At 39.7% G+C, this 19,442-nt stretch overlaps 1 protein-coding gene across 2 annotated transcripts in view; it reads right to left on the bottom strand.

The window, feature by feature from the left end:
* pdlim5b (PDZ and LIM domain 5b) overlaps positions 1-15,163 on the bottom strand; it is a 54,580-nt gene extending 39,417 nt beyond the window's left edge. For both annotated transcript variants that reach the window (XM_060896730.1, XM_060896731.1), the window contains exons 1-2: positions 15,031-15,163; positions 10,186-10,346 (exon numbers count right to left, since the gene is read on the bottom strand). In XM_060896730.1, coding sequence (XP_060752713.1) covers positions 10,186-10,284 — 99 coding nt within the window. In that variant the 5' untranslated portion in view covers positions 10,285-10,346; positions 15,031-15,163. The remainder of the gene's footprint in view (positions 1-10,185; positions 10,347-15,030) is intronic.
* Positions 15,164-19,442: the final 4,279 nt, after the last annotated feature.

The following is a 19,442-nucleotide window of genomic DNA, read 5'->3' as shown; positions in this document are numbered from 1 at the left end:
TAAAGAAAAGAAAAAGTCCGCTTCCATGGCAACGCAAACAAAACAGAGCATTCCACGGTCTGAAGGAAGCCAGCTCTAAAAGCACAGCCTGGTGGAGGCAAACCAGTCATTGCCCTCTGAGGCACCGAGGTCAAACAACCACCTGATCACCATGTGGTACTGTGATGAAGCAAAACCACTAAACACTACTGCAACTGATTGGGTGTGCATATATAGGATGCTTTAATCAAAATCATGTGTGTGTGTGTGTGTGTGTGTGTGTGTGTGTGTCTGAGTCATTCTTTCAATGTTCTACTTTGCAACAGATGTCAGTTACTCCAACGTTGGGTACGCTTGTGGAAAACTGGCCATTTTCCGTTGTCAACAGGACGCTTGCATGCGCTAATGCGTTAATGAGCGAGACTGGAATGTGAATACATATTGCGAGAAGGACATTTCTAAAATTCCTTCCAGGAAGGCGAAATAAAAAACCGTCTTCCCCTCCTTATTCTCTCATTACCTTCCTAATTAGTGCTTTTACAGCGATTCAAGGCTAGTCAAAGGGTTTTTGATCTCAGGACAGACAAAACAAAATAAAATCATGCTATTGCGCTATGTACACTGTAATCACCTTTTTCTCTTATACCACAGCATTTTTTTTTTCATATTTTTTATTTAACAAAGAATGGCACATGATACTCAGTTAGATTTTATGTTGTGAACAATGGTTAGCTCCTAAACACGCTTATAACGCAGAAAGCACAAACTCTCCTTTACTGAAGATTTTCCCCATGAGGGAAAACACACCGACTAACACCGGAGACTCCTTCCAAAAAAAGTTCAATCATTTTGTCGATCCCGTGCCGTGTTCGTCGTGTTACTATAGAAACGATAACACGACATAAACCTCTGATGTGAATTGGAACTGAAACGACTGTCAAAGCTGCAGTTATAGAAAATCAATCAGCATCATCTAAGCAACCAGAGCTGACAATTGGAAAGCATTTATCCTTCATCGTTCTTCACAGCACTGACGTGAAGACGTGGACATTTGTTCCGAGTTCGCTCTAAACATCTGTTCGTGACCCAGTCGGCAAATGAACTCCAGAGGTCTTCCTTATACGCCAAATTTCCGTTGTTGACATCTTGCCATCCGACCCACCGTCTTGGCCTTTTAACACAGTGCTGTTTGTCAAACAAACCAAAAAGTAGTCAACATGGTAAATGGAGTATATCAAAAAAAAAGAAAAAAATAGAGGCACTCAAGGGTGATGGATGGACTTTTACTTGGCAACCTTGCCATGCTACTGATTAAAACCAGATGAACATGGTGCTGAAATGTTTCGCTGGGAATTTAAGGACCTGCATTGGAGTTCAGGGGAGTTTGAACGTATTCTAGGCCAAAATACTGTATAAAGAAGCACTGCTCTACCTTAAAAGCTGACATTTTATGACCTGCACCTGCCTTGTACTATTTTATCACCAACCATATAGGTGCGTTTTGTTACTGACTGAAACCCATCCAAAATCCTGTTACCAAGACGAGCTGCAAGAAAAGATACGCCGTCTGTCTCGTCGGCCAAATTGCTGCTTACCGTGAAAACAGGTGGTCTTCGGTTTACACCGAAAAGTTTTCCTTGGAAATCACACTGAAGTTCCCTTGGGGTGTAAATGTGTTGGTAAGTGTGTCAGTGTGTAAATCAGTGAAAAATGAGCATGCAAGAGCTGTAGTGTTGTTGCTCTGGGATTTAGAACTCCCAATACTATCGTCCATTATTAGCTGTATAACATCCACACACACATTCACACAAAGCACATTAAATCAGGCATCTGATCAACCTGGATATTTTACTGTCAACCTGACCGCAGTGCCAGTCGTAATAAACCAACACTTTCTGAAGTGCGCACAGCTGGGATCTCACCACCCGAACGCACCGATCGTGGGCTTGTGAAGAAACGCAGCTATGAATCTTTCTGCACTTCTAGAATAAACAGACCGCATGAACCAATGTTCTCCTGAGAGGAAGCACATCTGAGAGCAATTTGAGCGATCATCTCATGGTCTATTCATTATCAGCTATAGCGTTGCCATGAATTTCAGCTGGATACGAGCCTTGATAATCAGTGTAGCCTTTTTTTGGTAGTTATTCAACTTAATACTGAAAGGGACAAACAAACAAACACATAAATAAATAATCCACTCATCACAGATCCTACGCCAATAGAACGTCAAAGAGTTTCAAGAAAGCCTTATTTTTTTCTCCCAAATTCTACTCAGCTTGGATACGACCGAAATAATTTTCCCTTAACAGTTTTGCGGGAAGTGGAACCTTCCAATTTCATCTTGAAGTACATCTTTCATGTTTGCCACAGGACTACGGTTAAAAGCTAAGGCTAGGTTAAACGGTTGGATGCAGCCCGTGCCATTTGAGTAAGTATAAAAGCACTTAATATGCCCATGTCATTGGGAAAATTCAGCTCATTTCTATAAATAATTTTGACGGGGCATAATGTAGACGTTTATAGTTGCATTAGCCTCTTAAACAGTTCTTCAGACTGCAGGAGCTGCCTTACAATCCAGCGGTAATTTCGAGCAGTCGAGTCTAATGCAGAGTTGGAAATAACTGGTGCGGTTTCTCCGCATGTCGGTCTAATAATCAACCCCAAAAGTATTTTGCCCTCAAAAAGGCAGTTAGGGAACCGTCTCGAAAACATCTGTGCACTTTAATACCGAAGCCACAGCGCCCTTTGGCAACGTGCTGCGAGATGTGACTGATCTGTGCTGCCCGTGTCGACGTCATGACCCCCAACTCCCCCAAAATGTGCACACAACCGCACACATCCACCCTAATGCATGATGCAGGGTTCCTACAGGTTTCTTCAAGTTAAATTCAAGTCTTTTTAAGACCACTTATATAAAAAATTAATACCTATTTCACGTCCCTACCAGCAAAGAAAAACAAAATCCTTGAACTTGTGTTCATTTATTTTTCAAATGTGGAATGGGTAAAAGATAAGCCAAGCAGTGTGAAAAATAAAAACATTTCAGTAGGCCACAAGAAAGTTTGCCGAACAATGTTGAGCTGTTTTTTAACATGAGCTACCTACTTATTCCATGTTGGGAATATGGGGAACTGAGAGACCCCTGAACAATAAACATCGAAAATCAGAACTCAACAATAAATTAAATTAAATTAAGAAACACAGTTGGTGTGAACCCAAAAGCTGTGCGCAGATCCACTCTAGTTGCGGCCATAGCTGGAGGGTCTGCAGCGCTAGCAGCAAGCTGGCTAACATTAGCTCCTGTTACCGCTTCAGGCACATTAGCAGATAGCTGGCTAACATTAGTTGGTTGAAACACGCAGGCGATGGAAGGAGTTTGTTTTTGTCCATTGAGAGCGTTTATGTGCTTGGTCGACTTGCATGAGACTCTAATGCCTTCATTCCCATTGTACCTAGCTGAATCCCTTTTTTGCATATGGTGCAAAACGCCTCAAAAACGTTGTTGTCCACTGGTTTTAACCAATGACGAAGAGTTTTTATCCAGCCACGCTTCATTAAATTTACATTTCCCCATAACCTCAGAATGAAATTGGTAGCTAGCTAACGTAAAAACAAACTTTAAAAATATAACTGCGTGCGTCAGTCAACCTTTCCTGTGGAATGCTTTGCTTGTTGTGTTGTAGTCTATGGCTGTGGTGTCGTAGCGCGTGATCTTCCTTTACTGAAGCCATCGCGTGTTCGCAGTATTTTGTACGGTGACCCGGGGCTGCGTTGCGTTCTCAATTACTGGTTCCGCCACTCTTTTATACTACGTCATTTAATCAAAATAATTAAACTTTTGAGGAAAATTACAATATGGAGAAGTTACATACAGCACAATTACATCAAAATTCAAGACTTTTTAAAGACTTTTTAAGGTATTATTTCCAAATTAATAAATTCAATGCTTTTAAGACCCCACGGGAACCCTGTGATGGCTGTATCAAATATCCCCAGAGATAACATACTTCTACATTAACCAGATTTAGATTTCTCAGCTTTACGCAAGGAATAAACCACTCGTTGGTACAATGTTGTAATAAAAGGTAAAAAAAAAAGTTTTAAATCTCCCCACCCCCAAAAGATTCCTTGGAATACTTCAGTAAAATCCTCCAGTCTCACAAAGTTAACTGGGATTTCCAAATCCCAAAACCCACTGGAAACCATTCAAGGTCTTCTTGTTCTTTTTAACTAAGTTGCATAACATGGTATTATTGTTCTGAATGGATTTGTTCCACACAGTCACCCCCAGACAGTGTGTGTGTGTGTGTGTGTGTGTGTGTGTGTGAGTGTGTTCTCTTTAATCATGTAGATGCAGTATAAAAGCATTCCAGCCATATGAGAGACCAGAAAAAGAGTTGAGGGGGAACAAGCACCAGTCAGGGAATACAGGCTTGAGCTAAAATTAGCTCATATTTATTCAGTGTGGGGTTCAAATATCCAGCTGAAAGAAAGCTAGAAAAATGGGATGGTATAAAAGGTTGGAGGGGTTATAGGACCTATAGATTATCAACCACAAAAGCCCTCCAGACACTGGGAAACTCTATCCATGCTTGTGGAAGAAGTGGCTTTTTATCTACGACTATAATTAACGATCCTCACAAATGGGCCAGAGCAGGGCTGGGACAGATAGTGCTATCCAGTGTTCCTGAAAAGCGGTGATTGTGATTAATGTGATAGAGGGAGACGGCGCAAGACACCCCGTTTCCTTCCTCTCCTAATCGCCACCAACGCACAGCTGTCAAGCATTGTTTAACAAAAAAAAAAAAAGCCTGTTTCATCCTGCCAAAACTGAGCTTCGATATCCAAGCACAGTATGATCTGGTCCTGCAGGCTGGTTAGAAACGGTGTGTAACAGTCCTAGACGAAAGTACAAGCCCTGACCAGACACAGACTGCTGAAAGACATGCTAGAATATCCGTGTGTAATAAGGACACCATACTAAACCCTCCCTTCTGTAAAGATGCCAAAGAAAGCAACATTTTGAATTTGTATTGTGTTTGTAACTCGGAATATAACAGCAAATAAGAGGGATGATAAAACAAGGGCATTGAACTTGCAACATAATTCAATTTGTATACAAATTCAAAATGAATCATAATCCCAGTCCATTGGACCATATCTGCAAATACGCGATATGCTAATTATCAGCCTCCTAAATTGCATCGTTGTGATTTGGGCCGTATCGTTCAAATCTGTTCTAATCTATTGTTCAACAGAAGAAATACATATTTATGTACGAGATCAAATTCGACATCGATCTGTACTTTACTTTCAAAGAAAGAAGGAAAGAATCCAGCCCAGAAAGGTCAGCAGACATCCTGTAGCTGTGCAAAAGCAGCGTCATGCTGCAGGCCTTGAAATGCACCCTGCTCACAAGAATAGTGAACATTCCTCAGCTGACAAAGAGCGTTTTAAAATAGAGCGCTGCTGTCGGTGGAGAGATTTTCACATCATTTCTAATAGATCTTAATGGAAGTTAAATGAATATGGAAATGTTTACGCCAAGGCAATGACCACTAAAGCATGTGCACGTTTGCATAAGGATCTATTCTGGTCAGGGTTAAGGGCTGTTTATCTTGTTCGCTCCTGGTGTCCAAGCTCTGTAATACTAGAACAAGCCTGACGCGAGTCAGCTTCAGAACATATCAATAAATAAATCAGTCCTAAGTATCTGAAAAAAGCAAACGAATAAAAGTCTTTATAAGGAGGAATAAAAAGTCTAAAGATGAAATTCCTTCCTCATCCATCCTTCTTCATCCATCTGCCAATCTTCCTCATACTATGAACTGAAACATCATTTCCAGACTTCCGTTCTAGTCATAGCACCTGGTTTTTTTCTGGTCTTTTTTCCTCATAAAGCTGTCAGGAAGTCTGAGTCTCGGCTCTCGTCCTCTCCCTAGTCAGGACACGTCAACTGTGGCCTCTCCATCAGGGACGTCCAGCAACCTGCCTCCATCAGTTACTTTATAAACTAAACAGCGCTTTCGGGATCCAGGCCTGGCTTGGAGAACTGGGAAACAAAGAGAGCTCTGTGGTGCTTGAACTTGTGGACGCAACAGTGTTTTGCTGCAGCTCCAAGAGCAACAGAGGCAGCTGTCTCGGTCCACCTCGGACTGCGTGGCTCCCGCTCGGGATGGGATAAGCAGCAGTGAGAGAAGTGTCGAAGAATACAGACTGTTTTTGCTTTTCCATGAGACGTGGCTTAGCAAATGAATTGAAATACCCAACAAGCCACCCACTGAGTTGCAACCTTCCAATTAATTTACCCTCGTGTCATGAAACAACTTGGGATGAATCCGGTAACGGCTTTCAATTCCCTGTCCTTTCCGCCGACATATTGCACATGTACATTAGTTTGCTGTATAATGAAACAATATAATATTTATATTGTAGTAAAATTAAGTAAAAAACACTTTGCAGTAGATCTGAAATTTTGTACTGGCTCCCGAGTGGTGCAACAGAAAACAAGTCACCCTTTTCCCAAGAGATTGCAAGTTTGAACTTGATTGCAAGTGAGAAGAACCTGCACTCTCCCCCTATCAGTCAGAGCACCACTTACCATTTATGGGTGTCTCGTGTATGTGGAACTCCATTAACTCACCCAATTCGATCCAAACTATTTGGCTTAAAGCATGTAGACACCTTTAATTCCAAAATTAAATCAAAAGCCATGGCTGTTCAAGCTTTTCATTAAATTTTAGACCAGGGTCATAGGGATTTGTCCTCGTTCATCAACAAGAGCACTTGAGGTCAGGCAATGATGTCCAGCAAGAAGGTCTGGAATGATGTCAAAAGTGATCATCCTGAAAGAGTTCAATGGAATCAAGGTCATGACTCAAGTTCTTACAAACCAGACATGTCTTAATGGAGCACTTTTTTATGCCACGGCATACAAAGACATCCTAGACAACTAGCGTTTTAAAATTTGCAGCAACAGCTTGGGAAAAACTCACATGTGTGTGTTATGGTCCACATACTTTTAGCCAAACAGCCTAGTTCAGGCTCGTTAACAAAAACATGCACAGCGGTGGTAACTCTAAGATCTAAGAAACTCTACCCTGAGAAGGAAACACAAGGTTGTCCTACACAAATATTTCCGTTACATGAAAGCTGTCTGATTTTACCGGATGAGTCATTTCTTTCGGTGGAATTTATTCACGTCTATCACTCGTCAACACCAAATACCCTCTGGAGAACTCCTCCTACTGTACCCTGTAGCATTATATGCTGGGAAATCGACACATGTACACACTCAGCTGTGTCATGCTGATTGTTGATCAAATACTTAGTCTGCAGAGTATGAAGCAGAAGGAAGGTAGCGACTATTTCTCTGTAGACTCTGACGACCAAGAATGAGTCAACTGACCACACATTGACTCATAGGGCGATCACATAGAACGACTTCAGCTAGTGATGTTTACTTGGGTAAAGACTTCACAGGCAACGGGAGGAAGTGAACACCGCACCCAGAGAAACGCATGTGAAAAATCATAGCACAGCTTACTGATTTTACAACCTTCATTATTTAAGGAGTCTTTGAGCATTACCGCAGGCTGCGAGTCATATAACGGCAAGATGGCAGGAATCGAGTCGTATCGCTTTGCAATTGCCTGAGAATTTAGCTTGTTGTCCTAATCCTGTCATGTTGGTTGAACCAGGTAATGAATCAAACACATTATATCTCAGTCTCATTTTCTGTAACTTACACTGCCCTTAAGATCGCACAAAGCCAAAGCCACAGAAAGAAGTTCATTCAGGTTTAATTTATCAGCATCTCTTATTTCCATTTGCAAACCTTACGGTTGCCGAAATGATCTTTACTCTCCGACCGTTATTTATCTTGGAGCCGAGATCAATTCATAACGTGTGAAATACAAATTGGACGAAGATGCTAAATGTCACAGTGATACGCTAAATGTTGCATACACCCACAAAGCAGAGACGGAAAGGTGGTTCCGGCTTGGCACGGTTTTATGCTTAGCTGTTTTATGAGTGTGAAACTCAGGCATGTGCTTCAGGCCTTAACACATTCAGGGTGTGGCTCCACATAGCCATCGTCTTGGGAACACAGGCACTTGAAATGCGGACACAATTCAACACAGTGGGTGCCGTATAACGAAGCGAGAAAAAGGCACAAATTATATTTTACACATTTCCTTAAAGCTTTAAGTCCAGGTGTGCACCACCAGAAAATATAGGGCATTTCAGAAGAAAAAATTAAAGACAACATCAGTTTAATTCTCCTCAGTGATCCAGTCTTAAGTTTAACGCCAGCGTCTTTCCATCTCACCCCATTTGTGCCTGTGTGGAGAGTATAAATAACTTCCTCTGACAGGAAGAGCCATTATCTTCCATACAACTCGGCTCTCGTGCGTCACAATCCGGCTTTCATGGCTATGCGCGTCCATGTGCACTCTCAGGGTGGGTTTAATGGCACAGAGACAGCCACAGGATGGACAGTCACATGTTAACATTAACCGCTCCATCTGTGGAAAGGTGAAATCAGAAGCCACTTTAAAATCTTCTGAGACTTGTAAATACTGTCAGGAGATAAAATATTTCTCTAAAAGCGACTAGAAATCAGATACACTGACCAGCCAAAGCTAAAAGTGAGGGGTTGTGGTTTGTCCAGAAGGAAAAAAGTAATGTTTATGTCTCAAACACACCCCATCAAAGTGGGTTTAGTTCTCAACACAATACTCATCCATGCTGGTTTTCCATAAAAGGGTTCCAGGAGCCAGTTGGTATGCTTCCACTGCCATCCTGACCACCCTGAAAACATAGAGCACTCAGGAGCCTGAGGAACATCTCAACATAGCTCCGTTTGGGTGGGCTATCCATGTGCAAACCTATATCAATGAATTCCAACAACTGTGTAGATATTGGAGTATAATACAATACAAAACATCCACGAAAAAATTTTTACCAAATCTTTCTCTTGCTTTCTTATACTTTAAGAGACAGATGTTTATGTAGAACCTGTCACCTTACATTGCAGGCTATTATGTTGAAGAAAAGCAGATCGACACCTTTAGGCAAGACCTGTATCAGACATGTCTGTCTGAGGCTCAGATCTATCCTCCTACACTGTCCAAACACACACACACACACACTAACTCTAGCCATTCATCGTCCATTCTGCAGTGAGAGTATGCATGCCAGTAGCTCCGTGCTCTCCTCGGACCAACAAGTACCGGCTGCCAGAGATGTGCTTGTATTTATTGGAGCACCCAGGCTTCTCGTTCTATACAGGGTTTCCACATCAGCAAACAGAACAAGACTGACCTCAAAAAGTTCGAGTGCTGACTCTGTAGACAGATTCATCTCAGATTCTGAAGCTGAAGCCAAAAAGAAGACAGATTTAGGGCTCCTAATTGAGGAAGCCACTTCCAAGAAAAGGAAGTTTCCTCCACTGTTTGTGGACATTAGGTGCAACAGTCAATCACAGGAATAACAATGAGCCAGATGGTGCGAGCTTGAACCTCGCTCCGAAGGTGAGAGTTACTGGAAACTGTTTATGAGCTAAAATAAAGCCTTGTTAAGTTAAAGAAACCTTCAAACATGTTAATTTCAGCGTTCACTTTGACGTGACTTATTTCGTTCGAGAGTAAACGCCGGCTTGACAATGTCCAGAGAAACAGAGACACAAACACAAACATGCCTTCCTGCCAGAAATCCCCTGCTCCTGCTACAGCCAAAAAAACTGCCTTTGTGAGAACTCTAAAATCAGCACAAAGCTTTTTATAGTGCTTCCATGTAGCACCTAGGAAGTCCTCAGAATGACAAATATACTCGTTTTCTGAGAACAGGCCTGGAGCTGTTCATCCAGGATCTAGATGATAAAAATGGAACGAGGGATAAATGGGAAAAATTGAAGAGTGTGATGAGAGCTGTATAATCTGCGTCATCACCTGATAGCTAGGGATTGTGTTTGCTATTCTTGCACAGCAGCGTGGAACTGGTTGTGTGTGTGCGTGTGTGTGTGTGTGTTTAGCTGGCAGAGCACAAAGCTCTTGTGTGTTCGCATCATGTGCTTATAATAAGCATTGCTTATTTAAGTGGCAACATCCTAACATCGACTGAAGCAGTAGATTCATCCACCTCGCAAAAGCCTCCATTATGAATTAAACCTTTTAAAGAAGTGCAGTGTGAGATACTCACTTTGGAGATGGTGAGAGGCATGCTAAAGTCTTTGCCCCCCTGCAGTCTGAAGCCCCAGGGCGAGGGTCCGTTCAGGGACACGCTGTAATTGCTGCTCATAGTGGTCCGGCTGTCAGGGTGTGTGTGTGTGTGAGAGGGATCGAGAACTTCAGACTTATAACCTGTAAAGCAATTGAAAAAACAAAAGATTACATTTTAGTCAGTCAAACAGAGGTCTCTTGTCCAAACAACAACAAAGAAAGTGCCACAGAATCCATCATTTCCTGACCAGCCTCTCTTTATTCCTTTCTCTTGAAGTTATTCATACAATAAAAACTCTGGGCTTTACAGTTTCTTACTTTTACAAAGCACTGACACTGGCGACTCCTTCTAAAAATGTTAAATAAACCCTAACCCTTAGAGAAACCTTTACCTATCCGTGATAATATGTTTTTTTTTCTTTCTAATCTGTTTCATATTAGTCTTAGTCCATGTAGAAGTCCCTGTTACAGACAAAATCTGTGTCAGAGCTGCTGGTGTAGAAAACCCATCACCTCCTGACCGATCGGTTTCCAGAACCCAACAGTAAACTAACTTCTAACAAATTCGAAATACCTACAACGGATGAACAAAGCTGGTTAAAACAGTGAGGCGAGAACTATTTATACTTCCTCGGATGCACCCAGGCGAGTATTTTCAGTGTGGTGACAAAGCAGAGGTGCTGTTGTGAAGGTGAATCCTTGTTAAACTCCAACACAGACCAAACATAAACATGCAGGAGGGGAGGGTTAGAGAGCAGGAGGGAAGCTCGACGAGGAATGTTTCCACCGCGTAATACTGAGGATTATAGATATAACTACAAATTTCCTGTTCAGTGCGATTTGGGCCGTTCGAGTCTTAAAGAGGAGCTCATGCTGAGAGACTATCTCAAGGTTACAACCCAGGGAGCTTGTTTCCCGAATAAGCACGAAGGGTCATGGCGTTATTTTAAAGCGTCTATTCTAGAAAGACTAGACATGGCCTGGGGACAGTTTCATTCTTTATAAGTTGCATCTGGAAAAGTCAGAAAACTTAATGGTGCTGATAATCATTTATCGTCAACACACACAATGGCGTTTATCATCAACAATACGAAATACTACTAACACAAGGACTCGGATGGATTGGCTGGTGTTGCAGCTTAACAGATTAAAATCATGCACAAATCATTTCAGTTTGTTCGTCACCATTTTTTTGGAAGGAGTCTCCACTTCCTGTGCTAATCAGTCAGAAGCAAAACTGTAATGAAGTTACTTTTAAGAAGAAAGATTATGTAGTGCGTGTCAACCCTATAAAATGTTACACAATTATCAGAATATGAAAATATGCAAGCATATGGCTAATTACACGTTGCTGTTTTTCTGCAGCTGTTACATGGTGTACCAGATGTTCCTAAGACAAACATGCCTCAGGCGTTATTGTGGGTTTAACGAGAACAATAGTCAGCAATGACATGCTTTAGGGCTGTGGCTCTGATAAGGTTGAGAGGTCTGCTGAACCTATTGAAGGGCTTTAAATAGACGGCTCTCCAGCATCTCGGTTCAAAACCGAGGCCACGCGGTCATCGGGACGATGTTGCAAACATTTTGCATTTCATTTTCATATATTTAACACCACTCAAGTAGAAAAGGGAAGACGGTGCTCTAACGTCTTTGGTCGTGCACTATTCAGCTAATCGTGTGCTCATTTCCCCCCCAAAAAAAGTTCTCTGTGCGGTTTCTTTCATCATTCCTCTTCCTGTAAGGACGGAGACAAACATGTAGCCTTCGCACTGAGATATAAGCCGAGACTCATTAAAACAAAACCGAACTAAATGCTTTGCTGGTGTGTACAGATAACCCGTGTCGGCTTTCAGCACCTGACTAATGGTCTAACCTGCTTTGTCTTGAATTGATCTCATCTAGATTAAAAACTATGATGTTCTGATGGCTATTCGTCTCGAGATGCGAGGACACGATAAGCAGCGAGCTCCACTGAGCCTCTGGGAACATTCTCACACAATAATCCACATGTAATTAAAGGACAGAAAGGCTAAGTGACTTACGGTAGTTCCACAATGGGAGATGTGCTGAAACTTGATCCAGGGCGTTAAAAGTGGAATTAAGCTTTAAACCTACAGTAAATTGCTTAAAGAGGGGATTTCTAAAGATTTTTCTTCGTTTTCCGTTAAACTTATTAAATACATTTCACAGAGCAAATATTCTTGGTGGCTTTTGGCTATTGTAGCTATAAAGTTTTTTTACATCCTTACATTTCTTTGTTCTTTAATATATTCTTATATATTATTATATATATATATATATATATATATATATATATATATATAAAACCCTAACTGCTATTTTCTATCTACCAACCAGAGGCCGAGCGCTAACATGCGCTTCCTCTGAGACACCTGAAAACAGACTGCTGCTCATGCTGATTCATAAATCAGCATAACATACATGAGCTGACAGAAAGCCACGATTGTCACTGTGATTAACGAGAGAGAGAGAGAGAGAGAGAGAGAGAGAGACCGAAAACATTCTGCTACCAAAACAAAAGTCATCTTCTTCCATACAGCATCCCAACTGATCAGTCAGAAGGCAGGAGGGAAAACGGCATGGCCTGAAATAGATGGTTTTATGTGTCTGTCACCATGGCCATAACTGAGCTACAGCTGTGTGAAAGCAGGAAGGCTCAATCGCAGGTCTAATGCAGTCGGCATTTCTGGAGTAAAGAGTCAACGTGCTGCCAAACGGTTCTCCACTGAAAGCCAGGGCTTTACTGAATCTGATCTTACCAACAATGACCACATTTCTTTGAAGGGGGATTGGAGCTGGTGCAGTCATGGCAATAATAACTAACCCCCGATGTGCTGGCGTAGAAGCCAAGCCAAGAACACAATTTGCCAAAAATAGCAGGTTCGACTGATCCGCATTCAGTAAGGCAGCGGTTTGTTCAAGCGCTTAACTATTAAGCTATTAAGGTATTCTTTAAACTATTTTTATATAACAGAATTGTTTCAGTATGAACGCTGATGTTCTTAAGTCCAGGTTCACACTGGTGTCATATCCTGTGTCTGAATGTTGTTTGTTGTTGCACAACACAATGGACTTCCCTGGTTAATGCATAAAAAAAAAAAAAAATAAAAGTTTCAACCCAGCAGGTCACTGTTTAATATTTACCAAGTCTGATTCTGGCAGCACACATTAACACATGCTTGACCTCTAATCAAAGCAACAACTGTGTCGATATGCTGCACTGACAAAAATGTATGCTGACTGTTAGGGGATTTTCCAAGCAAAAATATCAACAAACAGTCCATGACTCCTTTAAGCCTTGATTTGTATGTTAAAATGCATTTTCTTGTGCCACATTCCCTTTATTCCTATGCTTCCTGCAACTAGCTGTATCTACATTTGTTTTAGTATTCTGGTGCATCCCTGTTGTCCTTTTACTTTGTGGTTATGTTTCTTTGTAGAGCTAAAGTTCCAGAAAATGATAAGGGAGACAGCGTATGCCATCCCTCCCGCTCCGAGAGCAACGGTGGGAGTCATTTTGCTCACTAGGACCACGAATAGCTGCGGCATCAAACTTGGGATCTAATTCCTGGATTTCGCATTTGAAATAAATTCCTGGATTTACAAGGAGCTCTTCTCAGACTCCGCAGCCTAAATCTGTCTGCAGTCCCACCTGCCTGGCTCATGCTAGCCCTCTTTAAAGCTTTAAAGGGTTTGGGACATTTAACAGAGGGAGCTGGAACAGTACCTGGTTTGCACTCAGTGTGCAAATACCCTGAGAATATCATTATTAACACACACACACACACACACGCCACAGTCGAGCACAGCTGGCCAAAATAAATTGACAGCTTAAGTCATTTAATTGGTCTAAATGCAATCGCAGCGCGGTTGTATATATTAACAAACCGTTAAAACGACTTTGTAAATTGAGAATTAAGCCGTTTAAACAAATTCAGGGAAATTTATTTTTCCATTTAAAGGCTCTTAAGCTTATGAAATAAGCATACTAGTGTGTATAGTATAGTATAGTGTTTTTTTGTTTTCTTCTCACTAAAACATACAAGGTAGCACCGCAACCCTGACTGAAAAAGCACTCAGATTATTGTGTTACTTCTAAATTTGTTCTTTAGTCATTTTACTTGCAAACAGGAAGCACTGTAGAGGGTAATAAAGGCTTCAGGCTCCATAACCTGCACTGTTTTATAACCAGTCCGATATGATGTTGTACAAAACTTACTACAAAAGTGACATTACCGTTGTTTTTGTTTTATTTACAAGTATATATGTGAAGTAAAACTGTTTGTTTCCTGCTTCCTTGTTGTTAGTGCTGTAGGTTTATCTAGTGTTATTTCAGAGGCAGGACAGTTAACTTCCCTGATGGCTGCCACATGAGCTTCCTCAAAAAAATCTAACACGTGAAGTATAATAATAGTAACAACAACAATAATAATAATACTAATAATATATAAAAATAAATAAATCAAAATAAAATAATAATAATAAAAATAAAATAAATAATAATAATAATAATAAAAATAATAATTTAACCCCGGTTTGTATAAAAGTGTGATATTTGCCTGCTGTAAATGTGCAGGGCTTTAAATTGTTTCCAAACTCAATACGGGTGGTTATTCATTATTTTTCTGAAACATCTGTCAGCTGATGACCTAAAACAAAAACAAGCTCGGACTTTTATAAACAGGTTCCGTCTTGGTCAATTTGTCTCCTATAAACGTTCACGTATGTTATTTGTTATTTGACTGATTCTAAACTTGTCCTCAACGTTTAACGGTTACATTAATATCACTTCTCTTAATCCTACCTGTATTCAGTAGAACGCAGCCAGCACCACCACCACAGCTCACGCGCTCACTCGCTCGCGTGTAACTGAAACCGTCGGGGCTTCACAGAAGCTTCAGAACCCAGGCGACAATTTGGACTTCCGCCTCTTCCTTCTCAACTCTGATTGGCTGGAAATTGTGTGGGCGGTCCTTTACGTGTCTTTACGTCACTGAAAGTTTAGTCCAACACTGAGGCGATCAAACGTTAATCTGTCGGTAAAACATTTATAATAAACACAATATTGCATTTTTCTGACAAGTTAGATTTAAACACATGATGATTATAAGGACGAGACAGAATTGTTTAACATGATAAGACTGAATAAAATGCTTCTTACGTCATTTGCATATATGAATATGTAAATACATTACATTTACAATGCATTATAATATGTAAATGCATTACAAGGTTTTTGCTTTTTTATAATATTAATGTTTGCATAAATAACTTTTTGTACTATGTTTCTTTTGTTCCGTAAAGCAATTAAACACGATGGACTTTTTTTTTCCTGTGTACTTTATAACTTTATAAACATTCCCTCAGCAGCGTATCTGTTTTCTCCATTATGAAGACTTTCATGGGGCGGAAAACTATCTGGAGACATTGGAGACCCTTTCGATAAAAGCAACATTAAACAAACAAGCCTGTATATTTTCTTTGTTAAGTTTTTGTCTTTGAAAAACAAACTTTTTTCGAGCAAGCACATTAATATAAACCTGTGATTTGATCACGACTATTGTCAGAGCTGCGATAACAACAAGTTAATCGACACTTCTAGCAGCTAAACAACACTGTGATATATGAATCAATACTCTACATGGCTTGCATAATACAGATGCACGTCCAGACTGTTTAGTTCTCCTTTTACAAACGCTAATGTTATCAGCAATACCCAGAAAAGTTCCTTTTTACAAGTCAAGCACAAATAATCCTGAAGTGTAGACTTATCCATGTCCAGTGGCTATACAATCTGCTCTTAATATAAGAAGTGCGTTACAAAGGATGACTAAAACAAGCAAACAAAAGATGCACGGCCTACTCCTACGCAAGCATTAAGTCACGTTCAAAGAGTGCAATGATTCAGTTGTAGACATAATATATTAGTTTGAGAAGATCTTTTAAGTGCTTTGAGGAAGGAAACTTGAAGATAATGAACATTTTGGATGTGACCCCAATAGCTCAAATACCTAAAATAGAAAAGTTGAGCGCTCAGACTGTGCATTTCAGCCCAATCTTTGTGGAAATCAGACATACATATTACTTTTTCAGTTATGGAAGTAACTATAAGTAAAATAGCAATTAATCGTTAAAAACAGGACAATCATATCAGGGATAATTAAAAGCACAAATAAGATAAACTCCCAAAACTGCATTATACTTCACAGTCTATCTTGATTTAGATCTACAGATGCTGACTTTTATAACAAATGAATAAAAAAAGGTTCCTGGGTTTGGAGTCGATGTGATCTTGGGAAAGACCTACAAAGTGAATGACGCAGTAATCATGGCTTATTCCAAACCCTTCTATTATCCTTTCTGTATACTGTACGTGCTCTCCCATCATTTATATCATTTGCCAATAAACTTGTAGATAATTCTTCATAGAGTTAATAACAGTAAATTTTCTCTGCAGATATTTGTCTATGCTTTGATAAAACAGATGGATGTTGGATGTGTCCTGAACCACAAAGCATGATTTAAAATAGCTATGGTTGCGATGAGAAAAACAGGTCATTAATCACCTCAACACGTAACAGCTCAGCAAATGAAAACACGCCTAAATAAACAGAGAGAGAGAGAGAGAGCGTGAGAGAGAGAGAAGTTTTTTGGAGTGAGAGGAGTTTTCTGCATGCAACAGGTGAAGTGAGAAATAAAACATGCTGGGGTGGTGTGACACAGTCTGACCCAAAGTGGAGTCACTGTTAACACTGCGAGACGTGTTATTCCCCTTATGTTCCCCAAAGTGTTTTATTCCACTTATATCACAGTCATTTGTCAACACTTAAAGAGCGACACATTGTACTTTGTATTCGTTTATAGTTACATTTCTTCTTTTTGTTGAATGCCAACGTATCAGATTACTTCCTCATATCACTTATCCTATAGTGTAGTTCTTTCTTTCTTCCTTCCTTGTTTTTTCCCCCCATACAACACAGACAGATGTTGTTTGTCTTTCCACTAAGAAACCACAAATCTCTCCTTTTCATAACATTTTCCAAAAATGTCCAAAAATCCAAAAACATGTAAGTTGTTACTCTGGAAATAAAAACATATTAGACATAAAGAGAAGCAGCGCATTGTGATTTGCTCATTTTTTTAAGGGACAGACAAACTTGCTGAGAGTTTTTAAACTTGACCTTAAATGAAAACCAGTGCTGGTCTCTTGAGAAACCTGCAGGTTGACTGATATCACCAAGTCCATGCCAGTGAGCTGCTCTTCCACTCCCTACATGGTGAAGTCAGACTGGCACACCAGCCTCAGATGATGGCAACAATGGCATTGTATTTTCCAGCACAAAAAAACTGAAAACATATGAAAACTATCAGCACATGTTTTATATTTTGAAATAACTGCAAATATTTTTCCTTTTTTGGACGCAATGTACCGGTTCATTTCACCAGAGCTGCGAGGAAGCTGATATTAAGCAGCTAAATGGCGCCGCCTGTTGGTCAAACGAAACACTGGCGAATTATTATTTTTATTTATTCAAATATCTTCACTGCTTTTCTTTTTTTTTTAATTATTAATATCTAAACAATAATTTACCACTTAGTCTCTGACTGTCAATATAACACAAAATGCATTAATAACTTCTGTTGTATTTACTTACAACGTCTGTTATATGAACAAAAGTCTATTACAAACTATAAGAGAATTCTGGTTTTACATTATTATACTTTATATTATTAGTCTGTGGAAATATATATATATATATATCAGCTTTTGTTCTTTTAACCAAATTGAACTCTCTTTGTTTAAGTTGCTTCCATAAGAAATAGAAGAGATAGCTTGTGCAATGTAAATACTGTATTTTGTTCCACCATAGTGTGCATATTTTGATATTTATATCTCATATTCCACTGTTTTCTTTTTTTTCCCCCCATGTAATTAAAAAACAAAATGACAACATGACCTTATAAGGATTTTTAAAAATAAAAACGACGTGGATTTAAAATTAAAAAAAATAATTAATTAATGTATACATTTGTCTTTCAGGAATGAAAGCTTTCTGTATATAAAAACCAAACTGTTCCATTATGATGTCCATTGTATTTCTCTTTATGTCAGTAACATGAGCAATTTCCAGAATTCTCATGATATCCCATAAGGCCATGTTTTTTGACTGAGTTTTTGAATCAATGCTGTTTTTGTGCCACTTGGAAACCCAGACCCTCACCTTAACAGACATGGCAGTTTGTTGTCAGCTAATAAAGCACAATGTCGTATTCTTCAGGTGAGATCGATATTTATCCCAGAGCACCAAGGGACCCCTTGCAGATCCGTGAAGTCGTCCAGAAATCCATACGTGTTTATAAACTAGACTAGGAAAGAACATATCAGAGGAGAAAAAGCCAAAGGTAAGCAGAGTGACACAATCAATAACGGCCCTGTGTCGTGTTGAGGATTGGATGTGATGATTCACCCAGACTTTACTCACAAGCACTCACAGGAGTTTTATTGTGTAACATCTATTTTAAGGAAAATCCTGGATCTTCTTCGGTAAATTGTTATACAGTGAAAAACCTTTTCTATTTTAGCACAGGTGGGTTGTATAGTGTATGCTTTCATTACTTAAGTGTTTAATTCAAACACCTATAACGCATGATAAGAAAGTCACGCAATCCTGTAAACCCTGATGTGAGTCATATAGTGTCTAACATAGCTTATACGGTGCTCCCTGTTCATTTGAATCAGTAACATGAAGGAAATGAGATTATCAAACACATTAGATACCATGAACTTCATGCTTTGTAAATACTCTGTAAATACTCTGGGTTAAAGGAACCGTGATGTAAAGTGAGAACAAAAATTGTACGCTGGCGTGAATTATTATTTCTCTACCTTGAGTGATTCTTGTTGCGTAACCCATACAAAAACTGAAATATTATATCCACAGTTTGAAATGTATTATAAAATATTTCATTTCCATATAAACCATATGTAGCTTTAAACCAAAATCTGCAGGAATTCAAACAGTGAACAAGTGATATAAAAGGTCACAAAACATTCTCTGAGTGATATTGCATATTGGTTTATCAGACCACACACACACACACACACACACACACACACACACACACACACACACACACACACACACACACACTGTATTACTGTATTGCATACCGTATAAACTGCACTTTGTGATCATCACCCAAATTTACACACAC

Source organism: Tachysurus vachellii, chromosome 20, assembly GCF_030014155.1.
Source record: "Tachysurus vachellii isolate PV-2020 chromosome 20, HZAU_Pvac_v1, whole genome shotgun sequence".
Classification (NCBI taxonomy): Eukaryota; Metazoa; Chordata; class Actinopteri; order Siluriformes; family Bagridae; genus Tachysurus; species Tachysurus vachellii.
This window is presented reverse-complemented; position numbering and strand designations above follow the sequence as displayed.